The sequence below is a fragment of the Rhipicephalus sanguineus genome, chromosome 11 (genome assembly GCF_013339695.2).
Source record: "Rhipicephalus sanguineus isolate Rsan-2018 chromosome 11, BIME_Rsan_1.4, whole genome shotgun sequence".
Lineage (NCBI taxonomy): Eukaryota > Metazoa > Arthropoda > Arachnida > Ixodida > Ixodidae > Rhipicephalus > Rhipicephalus sanguineus.
Window position 1 is genome coordinate 8,049,212 of NC_051186.1, and position 19,258 is coordinate 8,068,469.

General features: G+C 44.1%; 1 protein-coding gene across 1 annotated transcript; it reads left to right on the forward strand.

The window, feature by feature from the left end:
- The first annotated feature begins 1,425 nt into the window (after positions 1-1,425).
- LOC119374289 (uncharacterized) lies at positions 1,426-5,142 on the forward strand. The gene is made up of 4 exons (XM_037644365.2): positions 1,426-1,821; positions 3,695-4,027; positions 4,880-4,907; positions 4,955-5,142. The coding sequence occupies exons 1-4, from the start codon at positions 1,426-1,428 to the stop codon at positions 5,140-5,142; spliced, it is 945 nt and encodes a 314-aa protein (XP_037500293.2).
- The last annotated feature ends 14,116 nt before the right edge of the window (positions 5,143-19,258 follow it).

Sequence of the window (19,258 nt, forward strand, 5' to 3'; positions counted from 1 at the left end):
CCTCTAACAAACGACGATGAGAGATAAAGAAAACACGAAGCAGGAGACTTCCTCGTCTCCATGCTTTATCAGCAGTCATTATATCTTCAAGTTAACACAAACTGAGCCAAACTAAAGTACTCCAGCACCACTTTCTCTGTACAGCGGCATTCTCGGAAATCAATTCGGCAGCATGTTACACTCTCTATTACACTTGAACGAGAAAGCATGCTGCACCCTTGGTAATGCATAGAGTTATGCAATCGGGCACCAGACGTCTTGCAACAGATTACAAGCCGCTGTGCGAGAGGCGCGCAGTAAGTCATCTTGGGAAAATATACAGGTATGTCCATTACAAAGCAGCAAACAAAGTACAGTAAGGACATAGCAATGCATAAGTCATTAGAAAGATAACATATGGGCAGATAAAGAAAGGTACGAATTGCAATAGAAGTTGCAATCAAGCAGGAAAGGAAAACACTGACAGATAATGCAAAATAATAATATTAGGTTCTTCTGTTTGGAACCTTTTAATTGCTTAAAGGCCAACTCCGGCGATTTTTTGGCCATGTCAAAGTAATGGTGCTTTTGTGTTCCTGAGACGCTCCTGTTACGGGCCCGATAGCAGAAATACTCGGCAAATTGGATAATAATTATAAATAAGCAAGAAAGCGCAACAACGAAACCGAAACCCAACCGAGTGTACTGTCTACGTATGACGTAGACGTTGTTACGAACGAACCGGAAGTCGTGCAAGGCATGCCGGTCACGCTGGCGCGGAGTAAGAAAATTGTGACAACCGGAACGAGCAGGCACACAGTAAGACACTTTTAGTTGGGCGTACGTAACGAGCCCACGTACGCGGCACGATACGTTGCGTACGCTGCATGCGAAGCGCTCAACGACACTTTTAGTTCCCCGTATTGCCGTACCGAGATACGTTTGGTTGAACCGGACGTATGTTATTAGAAATAAAACAGCTTTTGGTGCTTTTTAGCGCCCTCGCGTAGTAGCGGCCGTCATAATGGCCACTAGCATCCAAGCCAAGGCGAATCGTTTTTGGATCCATGGTCTACGTCGGTTTGTTCAGTTACGCGAGCTTTTGCATGTGCGTGCGCTCTTACCGTGTGTTTGGTCACGTTTTGTGCGTTTAGACAGACTGTGTTGACCATTGCTACTGTGCCCTTTTACTGTGGCCTTACCGTGCTGAGTTCTGCTGCGTGTCCGTGCGCTATTCGTGTGGTGTGGTGTTTTGCGCAGTTGCCGTGAAAGTAGCGCTTTTGCTCAGCTCGGCGCGCGCGCCTAAGGATGCCTCCGACGGGCGTGTTATCAAGTGCGCGCTTGTTGTCGGTCCTGAGTTGGGCGGAAATTGAGGACCTCATGTTGTCGCATAAAGAGCGGCGGCTGCTAAGGCATCACTTTACGGTGGAGGAGCTTCAAGACGAAATGAGGAGAAGCAGGGAGGCTGAATTGGTCAGGTACCGTTCCCAATGTGGGCTCCTTGACATCGACGGCATGGACTCTACAACGTTCAAACTCATGTTCCGGTTCCAGAAACATGACTTCAACGATCTCTGTAGTGCTCTGCTGGTGCCGCGGGAGATCACCACAGCACAAAACGTGAGGTTGTGTGGCCGAGAGGCTCTGTGCGTGTTGCTGCGGAGGCAGGCGTATCCCAACAGGTGGTGTGACTTAGAGGGGATTTTCGGGCGTCACTCATCAGTCATGTCATGTGCTACTTCGCGTCTCATGGACCACATCCTGAGCACCTTCGGACATCTGCTGACAGACGTGAACAACCACGAATGGATATCGCCTGCCTCACTGAAGGAATTCGCCGGCGTAAGTCAGCGCTAATATACTACACATCTTCCTGACTGAACTATATTTAGTTTTTGTTTCTATTAAGCAAGACTGCTGCTAGTCTTTTTTTGTTTTCTGAAGGCAGGCGTTGCGTGATGCCGTGTTCTTGACTGGGCAGGGAGAGTCACTGAACACAAATGTGGCTCGAACTCCCGATAATTTAGTGGGTATAAAAAGGTAAAACAGGTATTCTGGTGAAACCATGTTGTCCCCTTCACCATTTAACGCAACTTCTGGTCATGGACGCCAAATAACGTACGTATTGATAATTAGGAGGCGTGCCAGATGTTATTGCTTTACCTGGCCTTCCAGATATCACCATTAGGCTACAACAAAATTTAATATTCACTTCGTTGTAGCGCTTAAACTGCTACAAATCTTCCAATTTTGTTACATTTGTAACTTAGAATAGGTGGCCAAGTGTGGGGTGAATTTTTGTTTTAAGAGCGATAATCACTGGAGGTTATTGGTATACAATATAAAGCACATCATTTTAGGCACATGATAGCATTATAAAGAAAGTTGTTATTTTTGATAAATAATTTTTATTGAAAGTGGGTCCTACGTCAACATTCCTAGCTCATGTTCGACTCATTACATTTTTTGTGCTTTTTTTAGGGGCATGGAAAATCATGCTTCGGCCCACGCAATGAACGAAAAGAAATAAAAATGATGAATATTACAAACATAGTCAATAAATAACCAGAACAGTATGAACTAGCATTGGGGGCTCCTTCGTATAGCAGACAGCCATATTAAATGTTGCAGCGCGATTTTGCTTATTGAGGTGCAATACACACCTGCTAATGCGACAAAGCATGCAAAGTTTTAATGAGAAACATTTATATTAGCAAAAGACTTGTGACTGTTCGCGTGCAAAAAAATACCACAAATGTAAGTTCTGAAAAAATAAATAAAAAAGTCTTCAAACAGGTGCAGTCCTTTCACCAGACCATCAGGAGCCCTAAAATTATTAATATTTTTAGCCAGTTTTATCGCGAACCTTACTACTGTGTGCTTTTGCTCAAGCGGCAACTGTGAATTTTTTTAGCATGCTTAGCAACATCACTCTATTGATGGGGTGCTTTTGCGCTGTAGTGCTGATTATTTGTGAGGCAAGCTTTGCATTCTAAAGACCTAGCTTGATCTTATTTTGTTTAAAATATCAAATCTGCTTCAGCTGTCATCATTCAAATGACAGACTATGCCAACAAAAGAAAATGTGGTGGCTTACAGGCTCACATACATGTCCTTGAATGTGAACAATACATGTACCACGTTACAGGTTCACCGGAGAGGACTTAATTACTTTATGATTAAAGATGACGTGTTGACAATGCTTTTAGAGCATTCTTACATCTTCACACCTCACATGGTCTATAAATAACCAACAAAACACTATATATAAAGCTAATGTTATGATGCAGACAAGACTGGCGCTTTCAGTTTCGGTTTCATAGGTGATGGGTGGTCTAACGTTTTTGCTTGTATGTTTTGAAAAAAAAAAAGAACTGCCTAGCCACAAGCTTTCGAATAACTTATCCAATAACAAGGCCATAAACCAAAAATGACACTTTGAAAACATTTGCTTTTTTTCACTTGCCGTAATACCTAAACACGCCATGCAGTTATCCTGGTCTTGCTAATTCGTTCTACTGTAGTGTTAGTGCTATCATAAATAATTCATGCCCCCCCCCCCCCCCACACTGCTTTGCATTAGAGGGAAGGCTTTATCTCCAAGTGTTATCCTGTGCTGTTTTCCAATGTGCAAAGATCATTTCATAGACATCTTAATCTCGCATGCATATGAATATGATTTCAAAAATGCATGCCTCATCATTCTTTGCTGCAGGCTGTTGAAGACAAGGGTTCTCCCTTGCCCAATTGCTGGGCCTTCATCGACGGCACTGCCCGTCCAATTTGCCGTCCAAAAAGAAACCAGAAGCTTTACTATTCCGGCCACAAGAGAATGCACATGGTGAAATACCAATCGCTTATGTGCCCCAATGGCATTGTGTGCCAGCTTGATGGGCACTACCCAGGGAGCTGGCATGATGCAAGTGAGTTTTTCCGTTCACCCACAACACACACTTCACTGTCGAAGCAACTGTTATTGTACGATAAGAGGAAGTGCAGAGGTATTCTACCACCTATTTGTTACGGTGCGAACCCGTACCAATGGCAGGTTTGTCATTCATCAAATAGAAATTCTCATGTATGTGCATGATGATACAATATGCATTGCCACACAGTTATTTCTGTGACGCAGGGGCAATGACTGGAGTCATATGTGCAACTGCATAGCACCTTAGCCGCATGTCGCTCCTATGCACTGTTCATTAACATGCAGTGACCATTGGGCAACAATTTGTCAGCCTTACCACTAGAGTATTGTCCTTGACCTGTGTTTCAAAACACGACATCATTAGCCTGTGTATCTCATTTGTTTAGTTGCTAATTCTTCTCTTGTCATGTCGAGAGTACCCAAGGAAACGTAAACAATTATTTGTGTTTGTCTGCTCAGTGTGGCATTTGAGAAAGAATGTTTTTTAGAAAGTCAGGATATTTATGAACTCGGTCTACTTGCAGCACAGAATGCTTTGTTACATTTTATTATTAAATGTAGCACTTTGATCCGCATTATTTCTTCGAGATAGTGGGCAGCAATTACCAAGAAACAATGTTCACGCATGAAAGTGATGCATTCCAGTTTCTAGCTCATACACGTGGCAAAAGCAAGAAAATACCATGGCATACCAACACACATAAAGCTACATGACTTTATGAAAGCCATAATCATTGAATTTGCTGTAATTATGCAAGTGCAGTGTGCACTGGATATTGACACAGGGCACAAAGTTTCATGTTAAAGACGTTTATGTAAAATCAGGCGATGAAGTAATTTTATTTACATTCACATATCGATGACAAAGAAAGGCAGCAGCATCTAGGAACATTGACAGGATGTCCACTGTTTAGGGAAAGAGCATATGCAATTTAGAAACAGTTACATGTACTGAACATTTTTTACATGCAGACGTCCCAAAAATTAACACTTGAAAATCGCAAGAAGTACATGTGTTTTCTTATTCTTATTTCCCTCTTTATGCAGGAATATTCCGGGAAACCGGAGTGTATACAAAGTTGGAGAGGCTCACTGGAAATGAGGACTTCGTGGTGTACGGGGACCCTGCGTACCCACTTCGCCCACTTCTAATGAAGCCATATGGTGGCTCACATCTGTCGCCTGCTCAGCAGGCGTTCAACTGCGGCATGAGTGCTGTCCGTGAGGCCGTATAGTGGGGATTCGGTAAAGTCCTTGCAGAATTTGCATTCTTAGACTTAAAAAAAAACCAGAAGCTTCTGTGGCAGCAAGTGGCTGCAATGTATAAAGTTGCCACCATACTGTCAAACTGTCACACAACTATTTATGGCAGTCAAGTGTCCAGCTATTTCAGCCTCCAACCACCTAAACTGCAAGAATATTTGAAGCCAATGTGTCCATGATTACCTGTCATGTGTTTTTTGCATGCCTTACAGTAAGTGAAATTTACTAAAAAGCAAAACGATTTTTCGTGTACTATAGTTAAGTACGATTTCACCCTCCTGAAAACAACTGTTACAGCAACACGACGCTTCGTAAGCGAGAAAACGCATGAAAAGAAAATGCGGGTGGCGACGCCACCTTGATATTCCTGCACCAAACACTGTGACTGAAGAAATTTCGAAGGTGTCTCCTGGGTCCTTCGTAGCTTCCAATTGGTAAAAATGGAGTACATTGTAATCTGTGGGTGCCATATTCTCAACACACAAGCTTTAAAAAAATTTCATCGATCCAACGCCACAAAAATACCAAAAATATATTTTGGAATTTCTTACGACATGCGTTGAGGTTCTGGCGCAAAATTTAAAAATGAAACCTCAATTTTGATGTTTTTCGCTTACAATGAACTTATGATAGTGAAACATGTGGCATTTAAGTTCTTAGAGTGCAAGTTGTCAATCTAAACGAAGTCATTGTTCCTCTTTTGTGTCCCTTTAATAACAGCTCCATGTACTTGTCTGGATATCACGAAAACTCCAGGTAAATCGCCACATATTAAAGGGATTGCCAAGACACGTTACATTCACTCCTGTACGTGTTATTGTTTCCCTGTCCTACCTTAGCGTACTATTCCAAGTGCTGTCGGATCACTTCTTCATGCTCGCGTCTTCAGTTCACATTCGGCAGCAAGTGTCCTCATCGTTGGTCATATGTGCTTTTGTTCTGATGTGTATTTTTTTTATCCATTTGTTGACTGAAACGACAGATTGTGTAGTATTGTAATGTGATGTCCCCACTCCTGCCATGGCTCCCAACAGGCAGCCGGTAGCATCAGATAAAAAAAAGTTGGCAGGAATCGCTCAAATAACAACACACAGTGTCCCACTGGTACCGCAAGCCATGTCCTAGGTTTAACTTAATTTCTTGATTACTGTAATGCTGCTGTGTAGAATAGCAACATTCCAGGCATTCTCATCAAACATTTACCTTTCACTCTACATTTTCATTAGCTAGTGGTGACCCTTTAAAGTAATTTCACTTAGGAGTGGTGAAAGTCATGTATTAGGGCCCCACAGGGCAAATGCCGTGACCTAAAATCTCTTTAGCATTCATTGAAGGGACCCTGGAACCATGTAACTTCGTGTTCTGCCTGCTGAGTGCTCTCATGCTTAAGAATCTCATTTTCTTTCATGACCTGTCGTATGTTAAAAGATTTCACATTGCTATGTTGTTCATTGCATAGGTATAGCCAGTAAGAACTATCATGCAATGTCTTGCACAGAGTGACAGGGCAGCTCGCTCAAGTGCTGTCCCTTTCTTGATTACATGGAAAGTGTAATCACTTTACTTTGCCTACATTACACCAAGTTGTGATTGTGTATTGCACGTTTGTATAAGCTAACGCAGTTTTTTGCGACGCTTGGATATGTATCGAATGTAAACATTTGACATATGTCTGTTTGGTTGGGTATGTAAACTGGGTAACAATTTAAACTCCAACCAAAAAGCGCGTGAAGATGCGTAAACCGGACGTTTCGAAAGCAACTAGGTTCCTTCCTCAGGGAGGACTGGGGCTACGTTGCAGCGGCGTCTTATTCATTATCATTCTATTGTTGCCAATAATGATTGAAAATGTGTATTTTCGGTGCATGACTAGTCGAAGTTTCGGCATTGGGGTTGGTGTGCTTGAAACAAAGCTTGCTGTCATGTTGAGAATTTCACTTTCCTGGCCTACAGACATCCCCGCAATAAATTGATCCACTCTGAAACAAGGTAGTGTTTTTACGGAGATGGACCACGCAATGTGGCACTACAGCGTTATATTGTTTGTGTTATGGTGAAGCTTCAGTAAGTTGTGACTGTGTGAGAAGGCAGTGCAATATATCGTCACTATGTGATGAAGACAGGACTTTTCCACTTCTTTAATGAGGCATGACCTGTAATCCAACTGTGGAGTCTCCGAGAAAAGTTAGTCAACTTACATTTTTACAGTAACTTCTGTCTGGAAGTGTTATCTTGCCTCTAAAGCATCACTCTTCAAAGATAGCCTGACACACTTGTGATAAAGCACTAGTGCCAATTTTAGCAAGTACAATTCATTTAAGAGGAGTTTCATTTCTTGAAACTGCCTTAGGCGAAATAAATTTTCTGCGGGTGGCCTTGCCTATTGTGATTGAGTGCATGAACTGTGGTTGTTTGTTATAACATATGCAATGTGTCGTTTACAGTGTACTTCTTATTGTTGTTTTATATGCTATTTGCTCCTGTTTTCTCACTTGTGATTGATGTACCCCTGATTAGAACATAGAAATGGTTCACAGTACGTATAAATAATTTTTACCACATTCCATCTGTTGTGATTGCAGCTTACAAAGTTACGATCTGCCACAATGCACAGCACACTACAAGTAAATACGTATCAAGTGTCACATTAAAATCATAATAAGATCTAAGAGACACTCGTGCCAAGAAAAGTATAGGGGATGTTTATAGAAGTGATTGTAGTGTAAGTGTTAAAAAAATGAGCAAAAAGATAACTTTTCCATGGGCAGGGAACGAACCTATGACCTTCGAATAACGCATTCGATGCTCCACCAACTGAGCTACCATGGCGCCTATCCCAGTGTCCACATTTTGGGGTATATATGAGCATTTAAGGGTGGGAATGTCAGTCAGCGCTGCCAGTAGCGATGACGGCAAGTGTGGAACTCTTTTTCTGCCTGTTTAGTGTCACGCACTACGTCATGGCAAACGTTTCTTTTTGCGCACTTTTCTTTCTTCACATTTACAGTACAATTACTTCTAATAACATCCCCTACACTTTTCTTGGCATGATTGCTTGTTAGATCTCATTATGAATTTCATTTGACACACGATGCATATTTACTCAACTTGCACTACGCTATGTATTGTTACATATCATAATGTGTCGAACAAAGAAAAACGAGCCCTTGATCAACACTTCTTTTCTGAACTCGCATGAACAGTTGTTTATATGATGCCAAAATAGTACACTGAAATGATGGTATTCAATATGGAAGCCAAGACTTCCTCTGCATACATGGCAGGGCTGGGCAGAGATACCCGAAAAAGTATTCCGGAATACAGATATCGAAATACACGGTTTGGAAGTCTAAAGTACAGATACTGAGATACATTTGTAATTGACGTAACAGCATATATCAGAGATACTTTTGCAAAAAGACGAAAAAAGTATTCCGGAACACAGACACAGCAATACAGATTGAAATACTTTTCTCTATGTCGGGTATTGTCATACTCCGTACAGACATTCGTTGTGAGCAGCATAATATTTAAAATGTGCAGCGCATTGAAACATGCAATTAAATTTATTCATTATTTCAGCACAGACTTTTGAGACTCTGAGCGCCATTGAGGCAGTACAAAGGAGGCTTACACGGCACATAATTGGTAATAACGACATATTTACACATATCAGTTGCAATAAAAAACTATGCTTTATGAGAGCAAGAGTCACGCGCATTTCACACCGAAATCGGGATACTTGGCGGCAACAGGATTAGCTATGCTAGAAGTAGCATAGTTCAAGCGAAGCACTGGAACCATAAACAAACGAAATGAGAAAAGGTATGCTTTTATTCACAGCGTTCACCATGTGTTTGCGACTAAAAAAATAAAAAAAATAATAAGGCTCCTGAATTCTTTGCTGCCGCTGTAATGATGGCGCTTAATTCAACGACCTTCTACTTCGTAGACTACCAGTTCAGGCTAGTTGTTTTCCAGTTTTGCTAAAGTGGCCTAGCATGAAGCAGAAGGAACACATAAACAGTGAAGAGGAGCACTTACTTTCAGTTGAAGGTTTAGTGTTTTCTAGAAACATAGAAAAAGCAGAAAGAAGAACGAACAAAACAAGGAATGCGAAAAAAAAACACAAAAGAGACCTCCTTCCAATTGCCGTGTAGCCACGCTGGCGTCTTCCAGAAATGCTTTGGAGAAAGAAGTATCGTTGATGGCACACGGCACCACACACCGAATTCTTTGGGTAGTTTGTGGCTTCGGCGACAAGCTCCAGTTTGTCAAATGGGCACCGCGAAAAAGAAAAGAGGGAAAAAAAAGAGCAAAAAAAAATTCTGCTCGTTGAATTGGCATGGGGGAAGACATTTTAAAAACGACGCTGTTGGCCGGCACCCATTGTGCAGTATACAATGCTCCTCACAATCAAAACATCACTGCTGGAATTCAAAATGGCAGTATAACATTGTTGGCAAGCTCAAGCAGGGGATCATTCAAACACATTCCAGCTCTGCCTCAAGGTGCACAATGGGATGCGGGTAGCAAAGCGACTAGCTTGCTTTCAAGAAGGTAGGAGTCAGTTTCGCTTTCAGCAGAAAATGTAGAAATGGTGGGTGCATATCTCGCCGCAGACTGCCAAAGTCACAGCAGAAAATTTTTTTTCCATTGTAAACACGTCTCAGCTCATTTCCCCCCCCCAAAATTAACGAGATACTCGTATCCACTTCCATTGTAAACACACACGTCTCAGCTCATTTCCCCCCCAAAAATTAACGAGATACTCGTGTCCTGGATAGTATCGCGATACGGCCGCTACATCGTAAAGGTATTTCACTACTGAAATACAAATACATTTTTCAAAAGTATCTCGACACAGCAATACACATACTCAAAAGTATCTCTGAAATACTATCGCAATACTCTTGTATCGCGATGCTGCCCAGCCCTGATACATGGTGACTTTGCATGAATATTCAATTTTGAAGTGCACAATAAATTATTACTTATAACACAAACAATAAATACAATATTTGGAATTTCGGACCTGTGCTTACAGGTATGCACCATGACTTCCTTATGCCACTTCTAACATCTACTGTACATTATTCCTTGGCAGTAGGCCCTGCAGAATGCTTAAGAACGCTTCCTGCTGCGCAGCAAGAAGACGACGTTCTTCAGCCCGTTCTCGCCTTTCTTCTTGTTTTTCTTCGGCCCGCATGCGCCTTTCTTCTTTTCTCTCTTCTGCCCGTGCTCTGCGGTCCTCTTCCCTTTCACGGGCCATCATAATTGCTAGCTCTTTCTCCCAAGCTAGCCGTTTTTCTTCTAAAGCAACTTTGCTTTCCTCCAAAGCAAGCCTGCGTGATTGCATCAGCATTTCTTTTTCTTTCATGATCAGCTCGTGCTTCATTCTTTTCAGCAAAAATGCATGGTCAGCCAGTTCTTGCTGTCTTTTTCCTGCATGGTGGTAGTCATCAAAAAATAAATCAGGCAATTTTTTCAGGGCACTTCTCATAATTTTTGCTCCATCGTGTTGCCCTTTCAAAGTTATATCTACATTATGTCCTTTGCCTTACGATATGCATTTCTAATGCCAAGGTGATTCCTAGCTTTACTATCACATGTTATGTTTTGGCAGTGTTGTGTTGAAATTAATTAGAACGAATCAATCACTTGCAAGTGCTGGTGACACCCTGAGCGTTCTAATGACACACTTTTGTGAAACACAACCTCCTTAAGTACACCGATGCAACTCCATGTCAGACAAAACATGCTGTCGAACCCCTTTGGGCTCCACCGAACCTGCTTTCTCATTCATTTTACTTTGGCTGTCGTTACTTTTTGCTGCATTTCAAACACAAACCACATATCAGTACGTGTGCAAATGGGCCTAGAATTATCAGCCATGCTTGTTCATACTTCATAATTTGAATAAGAGAGAGCTCAGCTAGTCACCACGTATTTATGCTAACAAGACAGGGTGTGCCAACACAGGTACAAGAGAAAAGACACCAGAAACGTCGTTAGATGTTTTGACTTCTCTATTGTTTCTGTGTTTGCATACCTTGTCCTAGCATTAATATCTGTGCACATTACACTCTCCACCACCTTTTTCTTGAGTGCATGTCACACGCATAGCCAGGAATAGTTTTCGGGGGAAGCCCACTTATTGAAGGCTCTGAAGAACACCTACTTTCATTATTTATTTTTGGTAAAACACCCCCCTCCATCCAGATTTCGAGGGTGGGGCTACGGCACTCCATCAGGCTACAGGCCTAGTACATATCATAACTTATTGATTGTGTTGTCTCACTGCAACAAACTGCTGTGGGGTGATTCGGCTGTGTTGTGGCTACATTACTTTAAGGTCAACTCGAAACAATGCTGAGTGGAGTCCACGCAACACTGATTGAAGTAAGGGTTTGCCACTTTGGGTCAGCCCCTGTAACTGGCATTTGTGCAGGAGTGATTGTCCTGCCAGTACGCCTACTCTCATTATGGGTCGCACACAACTTTCGTCACACCAAAATTGCAATATCGCTTATTATACCGAAAATAAAAATATCTACCACGCCTGGGGTAGCTTGGTGGGGCTTGTGAATGCGTCGCTTCGGCGCTCCTATAGTATACACCCTGCTGTTGCGGAGGCAGCCGCTGCAGTCTCGGTATCCGCGCCCCTTGGCGGTTCGGCACTCCTACGACCCGCTGTTGGAGTCGCAGCTATATCTGCTGAGCGGGCATGCGTAGCCGCAGCCGACTGGGGCTCTGTGGAAGCCGGCCGAGATATGCCTAATGCACATTCACTTATGACGTCGTCCCATTCTCTTTCGGCTTCATCAGGGGTGACCATGCGAGTCAGCAGCTGCTCCGGCGTAGCGTAGGCAGTGGGGCCTGCAAACAGAGCACCCATGAGCGCATTTCATTGTGGTGTGCTTCCCATCATTTAAGGTATGTCACCACGTTTAAAAATGCACTAAAAAGTGTTTGGGATTTCATTGTTTCAAGCTCCCTGTCCATTCAAGAACATTTACGAAAATTGATTATATGGTTATCTTGAGCGAAAGTTACGGTCACTGTTTCAACCCCGAGGACGCATCTCAAACCAAAACTGTAGGCCCCTGGTTTCACAGCACCTACCATCTCATCATAAATAGTATTACGTATTCTGAATATGAAGAATAAGTAGTCTAAGTATCTGTTAAAGCTTTTGTAAACTGGCGTTTTTATTTCTGATCTACTGGGCTGCGGCACTTTAAGTCGCGCGTTCTCACTCGGCTGCCCGATTTTTTGTATGCTACTTCGAGCTATTGTACTCGGGAGCTGGGGACAGGGGCACTGTGCACTTCAAATTTTTCTTGCAGGTGTTGACCTATATTAGGAAAAACAACGACGCCACTTACGGCAACCAAAAAAAAACAGCAATCGCGAAGCGCACCCTTACTAGCAACATCAATTTCTTCCTCAACGGTGTCACACTCGTCGATGAAGGCTGTGCTGCGCTCCGCGTATCTAGCTGCGTGCACATCTCTGGCAGCCGCTGCCGATTTTCGCGCTTCCACGCCTGGCTCAGCATGGCAGGCCTTCCTCGACTTCCTCGCTGTGCGCACTTTGTACGAAGTGCCTTCAATGAGGCTTAGGATGTCTTGGAGCAGCTGGTTCCGCTCCGTGTATTCTTCTTCTGTACCAAACCTACGAACATCAATTAATAGCCAGGTCGCACAACGACTAACGCACCCTATTTTGTACCGTGCTCGGAAACAACCATCCAGACTTACTTTTTTTGGTTTCGCTGATCATTCTCCGAGTACCGTGCCAGCAACAGGTTCAGGCGCTCGCGCACACAGCGCGCTGTAAAAGGTTTTTTCAGGGCTTCCCTGAGGCGCCAAGCTATCTCTTCCCACTGCTCCGGGTGCCTAAACGGATCGCTAGTTTGTATTTCCGCTAGCAGCGCAATATCGTCGCTCAAAGTAAAATAAACTCGATTTGGGCCGGCTTTGTTGCTCTCTGCGTTCGACGCCATCGCTGCCGTTTTGCTATCTGGTTCCTATATCAATCGAGATATCGCGAGAGCGTCACGCCGCGTACGCTTCGCCTGGTCACGTTTACGCGCGCCGCGTTTTTATCGGGCGTACGCGCGCATCTCTGGAATCGATACGTTACGTACTGCACATGCGCAGTTCTCTCCCGTGGCAGTGCTGCGTACGTGGGCTCGATACGTACGCCCAACTAAAAGTGTCTAGTGGAGAGGTGAGCACGCCGCGCATCAGCTGTAATGTCTGCGACTGACAGTGCCGCGTCTGATAATGAAAGTGTCTCGGCCAGCACAGCAGACGCTCGCTGTCGCGGCCGAAGTTAGCGGTGCCCTCGGATGCGTCACTTCCGCCGCCCTCCCAATACTGACGTCACAGACGCAATGTTGCCAATAATTGTGGGAAACCAGGAGGGCGTTTGCAGACAATCTTTAAAATTCATTTGCAAACAATCTGCGCACGTCTCAAGCCTGTAATTTGGCATAAATGACTGAAACGTGCAAAGGAACGTACCCAGCGAATTTCATTGAGATCCATCGACCTCGCAAAATCGCAGGAGTTCGTCTTTAAGTGACGTTTTTAGCAATATGCCTTTCATCTGATGTTCTAGTCAACATTTTTGCGCCATAGTGTTTCCTTGGACATACTGTAGAAAAATAGTGTTGCACGACGAAGCTACAGCAAGAGCAAGTCATCGTTCCTGTACCTCTTCTCCCTCCGTATGGGCCTGCCCACGTTTATTTGTATAGTAACACGAACGTGTTTTATGCCGGGGTCCACCAAGGCGTCACTGACGTACTTCCCTTATTCATATGATGTTGTCAGAATACGCACTAACGGATGATAAACAAAAACTAGCAGAAAATGTTTGATTGACGCGAATGACCTTGGAGTCGAGCGCACGACCTTTGAGTCCACGACGATAGGTGCCGTGTGCCCTACCCACTGCCCTACCGACGCACGTGTACAATGCTTCACAAACGCGCCTTATATCTCCCACGCATTCTCCCTCGCACGGAGCTCTTGGTTGGCGGGGGGTGGTGTCGTCTTCTGTGAGCGGTGAAGTACTGCGTCAGGGGACTAACGAGCGCCGATCTCGAGTGATTTGGTGACGGCGCAGTTAGGGCGCCTCGATGCCATCGAAGGAACGATGGCCGAATTGGCATCGAGGAGCCGCCCTAGACGAAGTTACGTGCTTTGCCTTTTGCGTCGTGTGAGCGTGTGACGGCTCGTCTTCATAGTGCGGCTTCCACATGACTTAATGGTGTTTCTTCTCCGCCTACTGCTTCGAGTGCGATGACAGCGGCTAATAAAACTGCTGGAATGAGCGCCGGAGAAAGGCAACGACGTCGACGTGCGAATGTGACACCTTGGTCGAGTGATACACACACCAGCGGGAAGCGGAACGCCTTCGCCCGTGCAGTGCTGACGCTTCGAACTTCTGTCTCCCGCGTTCCGGAAGTGCAGTGTGGTAGTGTATCTATAAGCACAGGCACAGGTGCGCGCTCCCCTAATACTGGGGAGCGCACCCCTTCCATTTTTCACCAGGATCTTCGTATTCTGGGCTCGTCGCTCAGAACGCTTGGTTTTCAGGCGATCGATTCGATTAGATTTTGAGGTGGATGTTTGGTGTCCGCGCCGATTAGGAACGAACCGTTTTCAGTCTTCGACGCGCACTGCGCGAAGCTGTCGAGGTCCCTCGAGGCGTGAAATAAAAGAGACGTGTCCGCACGGAGGCTTTCTGCACCAAAATGTAGAAAAACTAGCGGTAGGCAAAGAATCCAGACCGAGAGCGACTCGTCGTTCAAACATCTGGCCCGTGCCCGTCTACCGACGTGTATTCATCTTTTTCTATACAGCGTATTGCGCATTACAAGACTGTGTTTACAGGGTTACTCATTGTTATTGTAAACAAGGCTTACAACAATGGCACATTACGATACCTGCAAGGTCATTCACTCCAATATTTACCTTAGTTTCAAATATAGCAAGAATGGTGTTTTTCAATGTCCTTAGAAACAAAATCGGCCTAAGTCGCGCGCTGCATTTGACATTGCCATACCTAGAGCCGACTTTTTCCAGTCTAAGAATCTGTTCTTCACTGTATCCCAACTAGAACTCCGACATACAAGACACTGTAATAACACTGACATACAGTGTATTTTCAAGACTTCCTTATCGAAGCCAAACCGGTTTCTTAGGAGCACAAACCCAATGATGCCAATTTTAGATACGCACTTACGAAGCAACTTTCGATGACATGATCAACTCCCAGCTCCGAGGATATAAGTGGTGTGTCCATCAATGCTAGTTAAACGATAATGCAGTTGACTCACCTACCTCGACAGCCACCTCATTTGTCTGTCAGCCGTTCTCAATGTTTCTGGTAGAGCTGGTGTGCAGCTGAACTCTGCCTAGTGTTCTTACAGGCGGCAACGGCTCCATATGCGCGACTGCAGTTGAACAAGATCCAGATAAGGTGCCAGCAGTGCAAGAACTTTCTCGTTCATGCTCAACCAAGGGTACCCTAACTTTCCTAGTATTATTTTCCTAGCTTTGTCATTTTCTTAGATTTTATCAGACATCGCAAGACCACTGATGGATTCACAGAGTACCTGAACTAAAGATAACACATATGCTGTCGGTACATCTGACCACCACGACGTGGACAGCGCACTCCTGTTTGTTACAGTTGCATAAGCCTGTTTCAAGACAGCACTGGATACTCGCCCTTTCATTTATTTTTTCAGCCGATACGTTGCGTTGCCATTTCACACACTCTTTCCATCGGCTGCATCCTTGTATGCTCAATCCACCAGCGTCATGGTTGATCGAGGCCGTGCAGATTTTCCGTAAAAAGGAAGTGCTGCATGGCAAGTGTGCATTACAGCCTTCGCGCAGCTTAAACTTCGTGGAAGATGATACAGTGACAACTAAATTTGTCCAAAGCGGGCCGTTGCGGATTACCGGTTGGAAGAGTGCCATGTCACTTAGAATGACATTTAACAGTACCATACTGGCTAAGATGTAAAAATATCAAGGCTGCTTCCCCGTAGTGGCGCCAAGCCTGAGGGAAGTGCGTGCAGGGCAGCCTTCCTTGTTTCCCTTTGTTTCCCTCTTTTAGATGCTAAGCATCTTATGGCGGAGTTCAAACCGGTGGTGGCGGTGTGCGGCATGACCACCCTTACTGCGCATGCGCAATCGCTCTCCACACACCTCCTCTCCCCTCCCCCTCTCCACTCCCCCTCTGAAACGCGGTCTCGACATGCCGAAACGCTGCTTCGCATCGCCTCATGGTCCTCTTTAGCGGGAGATGGTGTGATTTTTCGCCTTTACTTTTATTGTCTCTCTTTTTTACCTATTGTAACAGCGAAGCTGCTGTAGGACACCGTAGTTCGTCTGGTGTTGGGACAAACTCCGCAGGTGGGTATGGGCCACAAGAATTGGACAAGCCTTACTACCAGTACAGCAGGTGCGAGTGTTAAACGAAAACTCTGTTCAGCGAAGTGGACCACGTGAAACATGGCCAAGAGAGAAATATAAAGAGATATAAAGGCGAACACAAAGAAAGATAGAGAGAAATAAAGACAATAAAATTCGGCAGATCCCACGCACTGTGGGAATCGATGTAATGCGAAGCAGCCAGCAAAGAGCTGCATACATCGCCTTGTTTGTCTTTGAGCCAAATGAAATCATTCATGCCATGGCATCTAGTCCACCATATATCGCATGTTTGCCATGCACGCATGCATGCACAATCTTGTGTACACCATGCCAATGAAACGCATATTGTGGTATATAAATGCATCACCTGTCGTTTATGTTCATCACGCACTCGTGTCATGCCATACCAGTTTTGGTACATATCACGTTAACAAAACGGCCGGAAGCGCACCATGACAGTGGCATGTAAATCATACCGTACATGACATGCATAACATGATTCGCATGTCAAGACCTCGTTTATGTTCGTCATACAGTCACATCGCGCAATACCAATTTTGGTGTATATCAAAGGAGCGAAATGGCCGCGAGTGCAGCATGAGTAGAGCATGTAAATCATAGCATACATGACATGAATATTATGGTTTTTCATGTTACCACCTGTTACTAATGTTCATCATACAGTCACATCGCGCAATACCAGTTTTTGTGTATATCAAGCTATCGAAACGGCCGCGAATGCACCATGAGCGTGGCATGTAAGTCATGACATAAATGGCATGCATGTCATAGTTTTCATGTTACCACTTGTTATTCATGTTCTTCATACAGTCACATCGCGCAATACCAATTTCGATGCATATCAATCTATCGAAACGGCCACGAGTGCGCCATGAGCATGGCATGTAAATCATCTCGTACATTTCATGCATGTCCTGATTGTCATGTTACCACCTTTCATTTACGTTCGTCATACAGTGGCGTCGCGCAATACCAATTTTGGTGTATACCAAGCTAGTAAAACGGCCGGGAATGCACAATGAGCGCGGCATGTAAATCATGACATACATAACCTGCATGTCATGATTTCCATGTTACCACCTCTCATTTACGTTCGTCATGCAGTCGCGTCGGCAATACCAATTTTGGTGTATGTCAAGCAAGCAAAACGGCACGAGTGCGTCATGAGCATGACATGTAAATCATGTCGTGCATGTCATGAATGTCATGATTTTCATGTTACCACGTCTCATTTACCTTCGTCATACAGTCGCTTCGCGCAATGCCAATTTTGGTGTACATCGAGCTAGCGAAGCGGCCGTGAATGCATCATGAGCGTGGCAATAAAATCATGACATACATGACATGCATGTCATGGTTTTCATCTTACCAACTGTCATTCATGTTCTTTGTACAGTCACATCGCGCAATACCAATTTTGGTGTATATCAATCAACTGAAACTGCCGCTAGCACATCATGAGCGTGGCATTTAAATCAGGCCGTACATGACTTGCATGTCATGATTTTCATGCTACCACGTCTCACTTACGTTCATCATTCTGTCGCGTCGCGTAACACCAATTTTGGTGTATATCACGCAAGCGAAACGGACGCGAATGCACCATGAGCGTGGCATGTAAATCATGACATACATGTCATGATTGTCATGGTTTTCATGCTACCACCTGTTATTCATGTTCTTCATAAAGTCACATCGCACAGTACCAATTTTGGTGTATATCAATCTAGCGAAACGGCCGCGAGTGCGCCATGAGCGTGGTATGTAAATCATGTCATACATGACATGCATATCATGATTTTCTCGTTATCACGTGTCAGTTATGTTCGTCATACAGAAATGTCTCGTCATACCAGTTTTCGTATGTATCCCTTCACTTAAACGGCCGCGAGCGCCCCGAGACCATGTCATGTAAATCATGCTGCACATGACATGCGCGTCATGATTTGCATGTTAGGACCTGTCATTATGTTCGTCATGAACTCTTGTCACGCCGTACCAATTTTGGTATATATGAAATTAACGGAACGGCCGCAAGAGCCCAAAGGCCGTGGAATGTAAATCATGCTGTTCATGACATGCGTGTCAGGATTTTCATGATATGACCTGTCATTTATGTTCGTGATAAGGCCATGTTATGACACACCAATTTTGGTAGACACCCGATTAATGGAACCGCCAGGGAGCCCAAAGGCCGTGGAATGTAAATCATGCTGTTCATGACATGCGTGTCATGATTTTCATGATATGACCTGTCATTTATGTTCGTAATAAGGCCATGTTATGACACACCAATTTTGGTATACATCCGATTAACGAAACGGCCAGGAGAGCACAAAGTCGTAGGCGGCTAGATAGATAGATAGATAGATAGATAGATAGATAGATAGATAGATAGATAGATAGATAGATAGATAGATAGATAGATAGATAGATAGATAGATAGATAGATAGATACGCTCAAAGTCGCAGAAGTTCGCGAAAAAAACTTCGCATTTAAGAGACGTCAGTAGATAGAAAGACAGAGAAAGACATAGAAAAAAAGAGAAACACACAGAACGAAACAGACACAACAATGGCAATTAAGCAGAAATAACGAGAAACA

Bases quoted from the DNA above. Each gene is read 5' to 3' on its own strand.
- LOC119374289 (XM_037644365.2), top strand. From the start codon at position 1,426: ATGAGGAGAAGCAGGGAGGCTGAATTGGTCAGGTACCGTTCCCAATGT. The intron at 1,822-3,694 runs GTAAGTCAGCGC...TCTTTGCTGCAG, and splicing joins CACTGAAGGAATTCGCCGGC to GCTGTTGAAGACAAGGGTTC. The intron at 4,908-4,954 runs GCAAGAAGTACA...CTCTTTATGCAG, and splicing joins AAAATTAACACTTGAAAATC to GAATATTCCGGGAAACCGGA.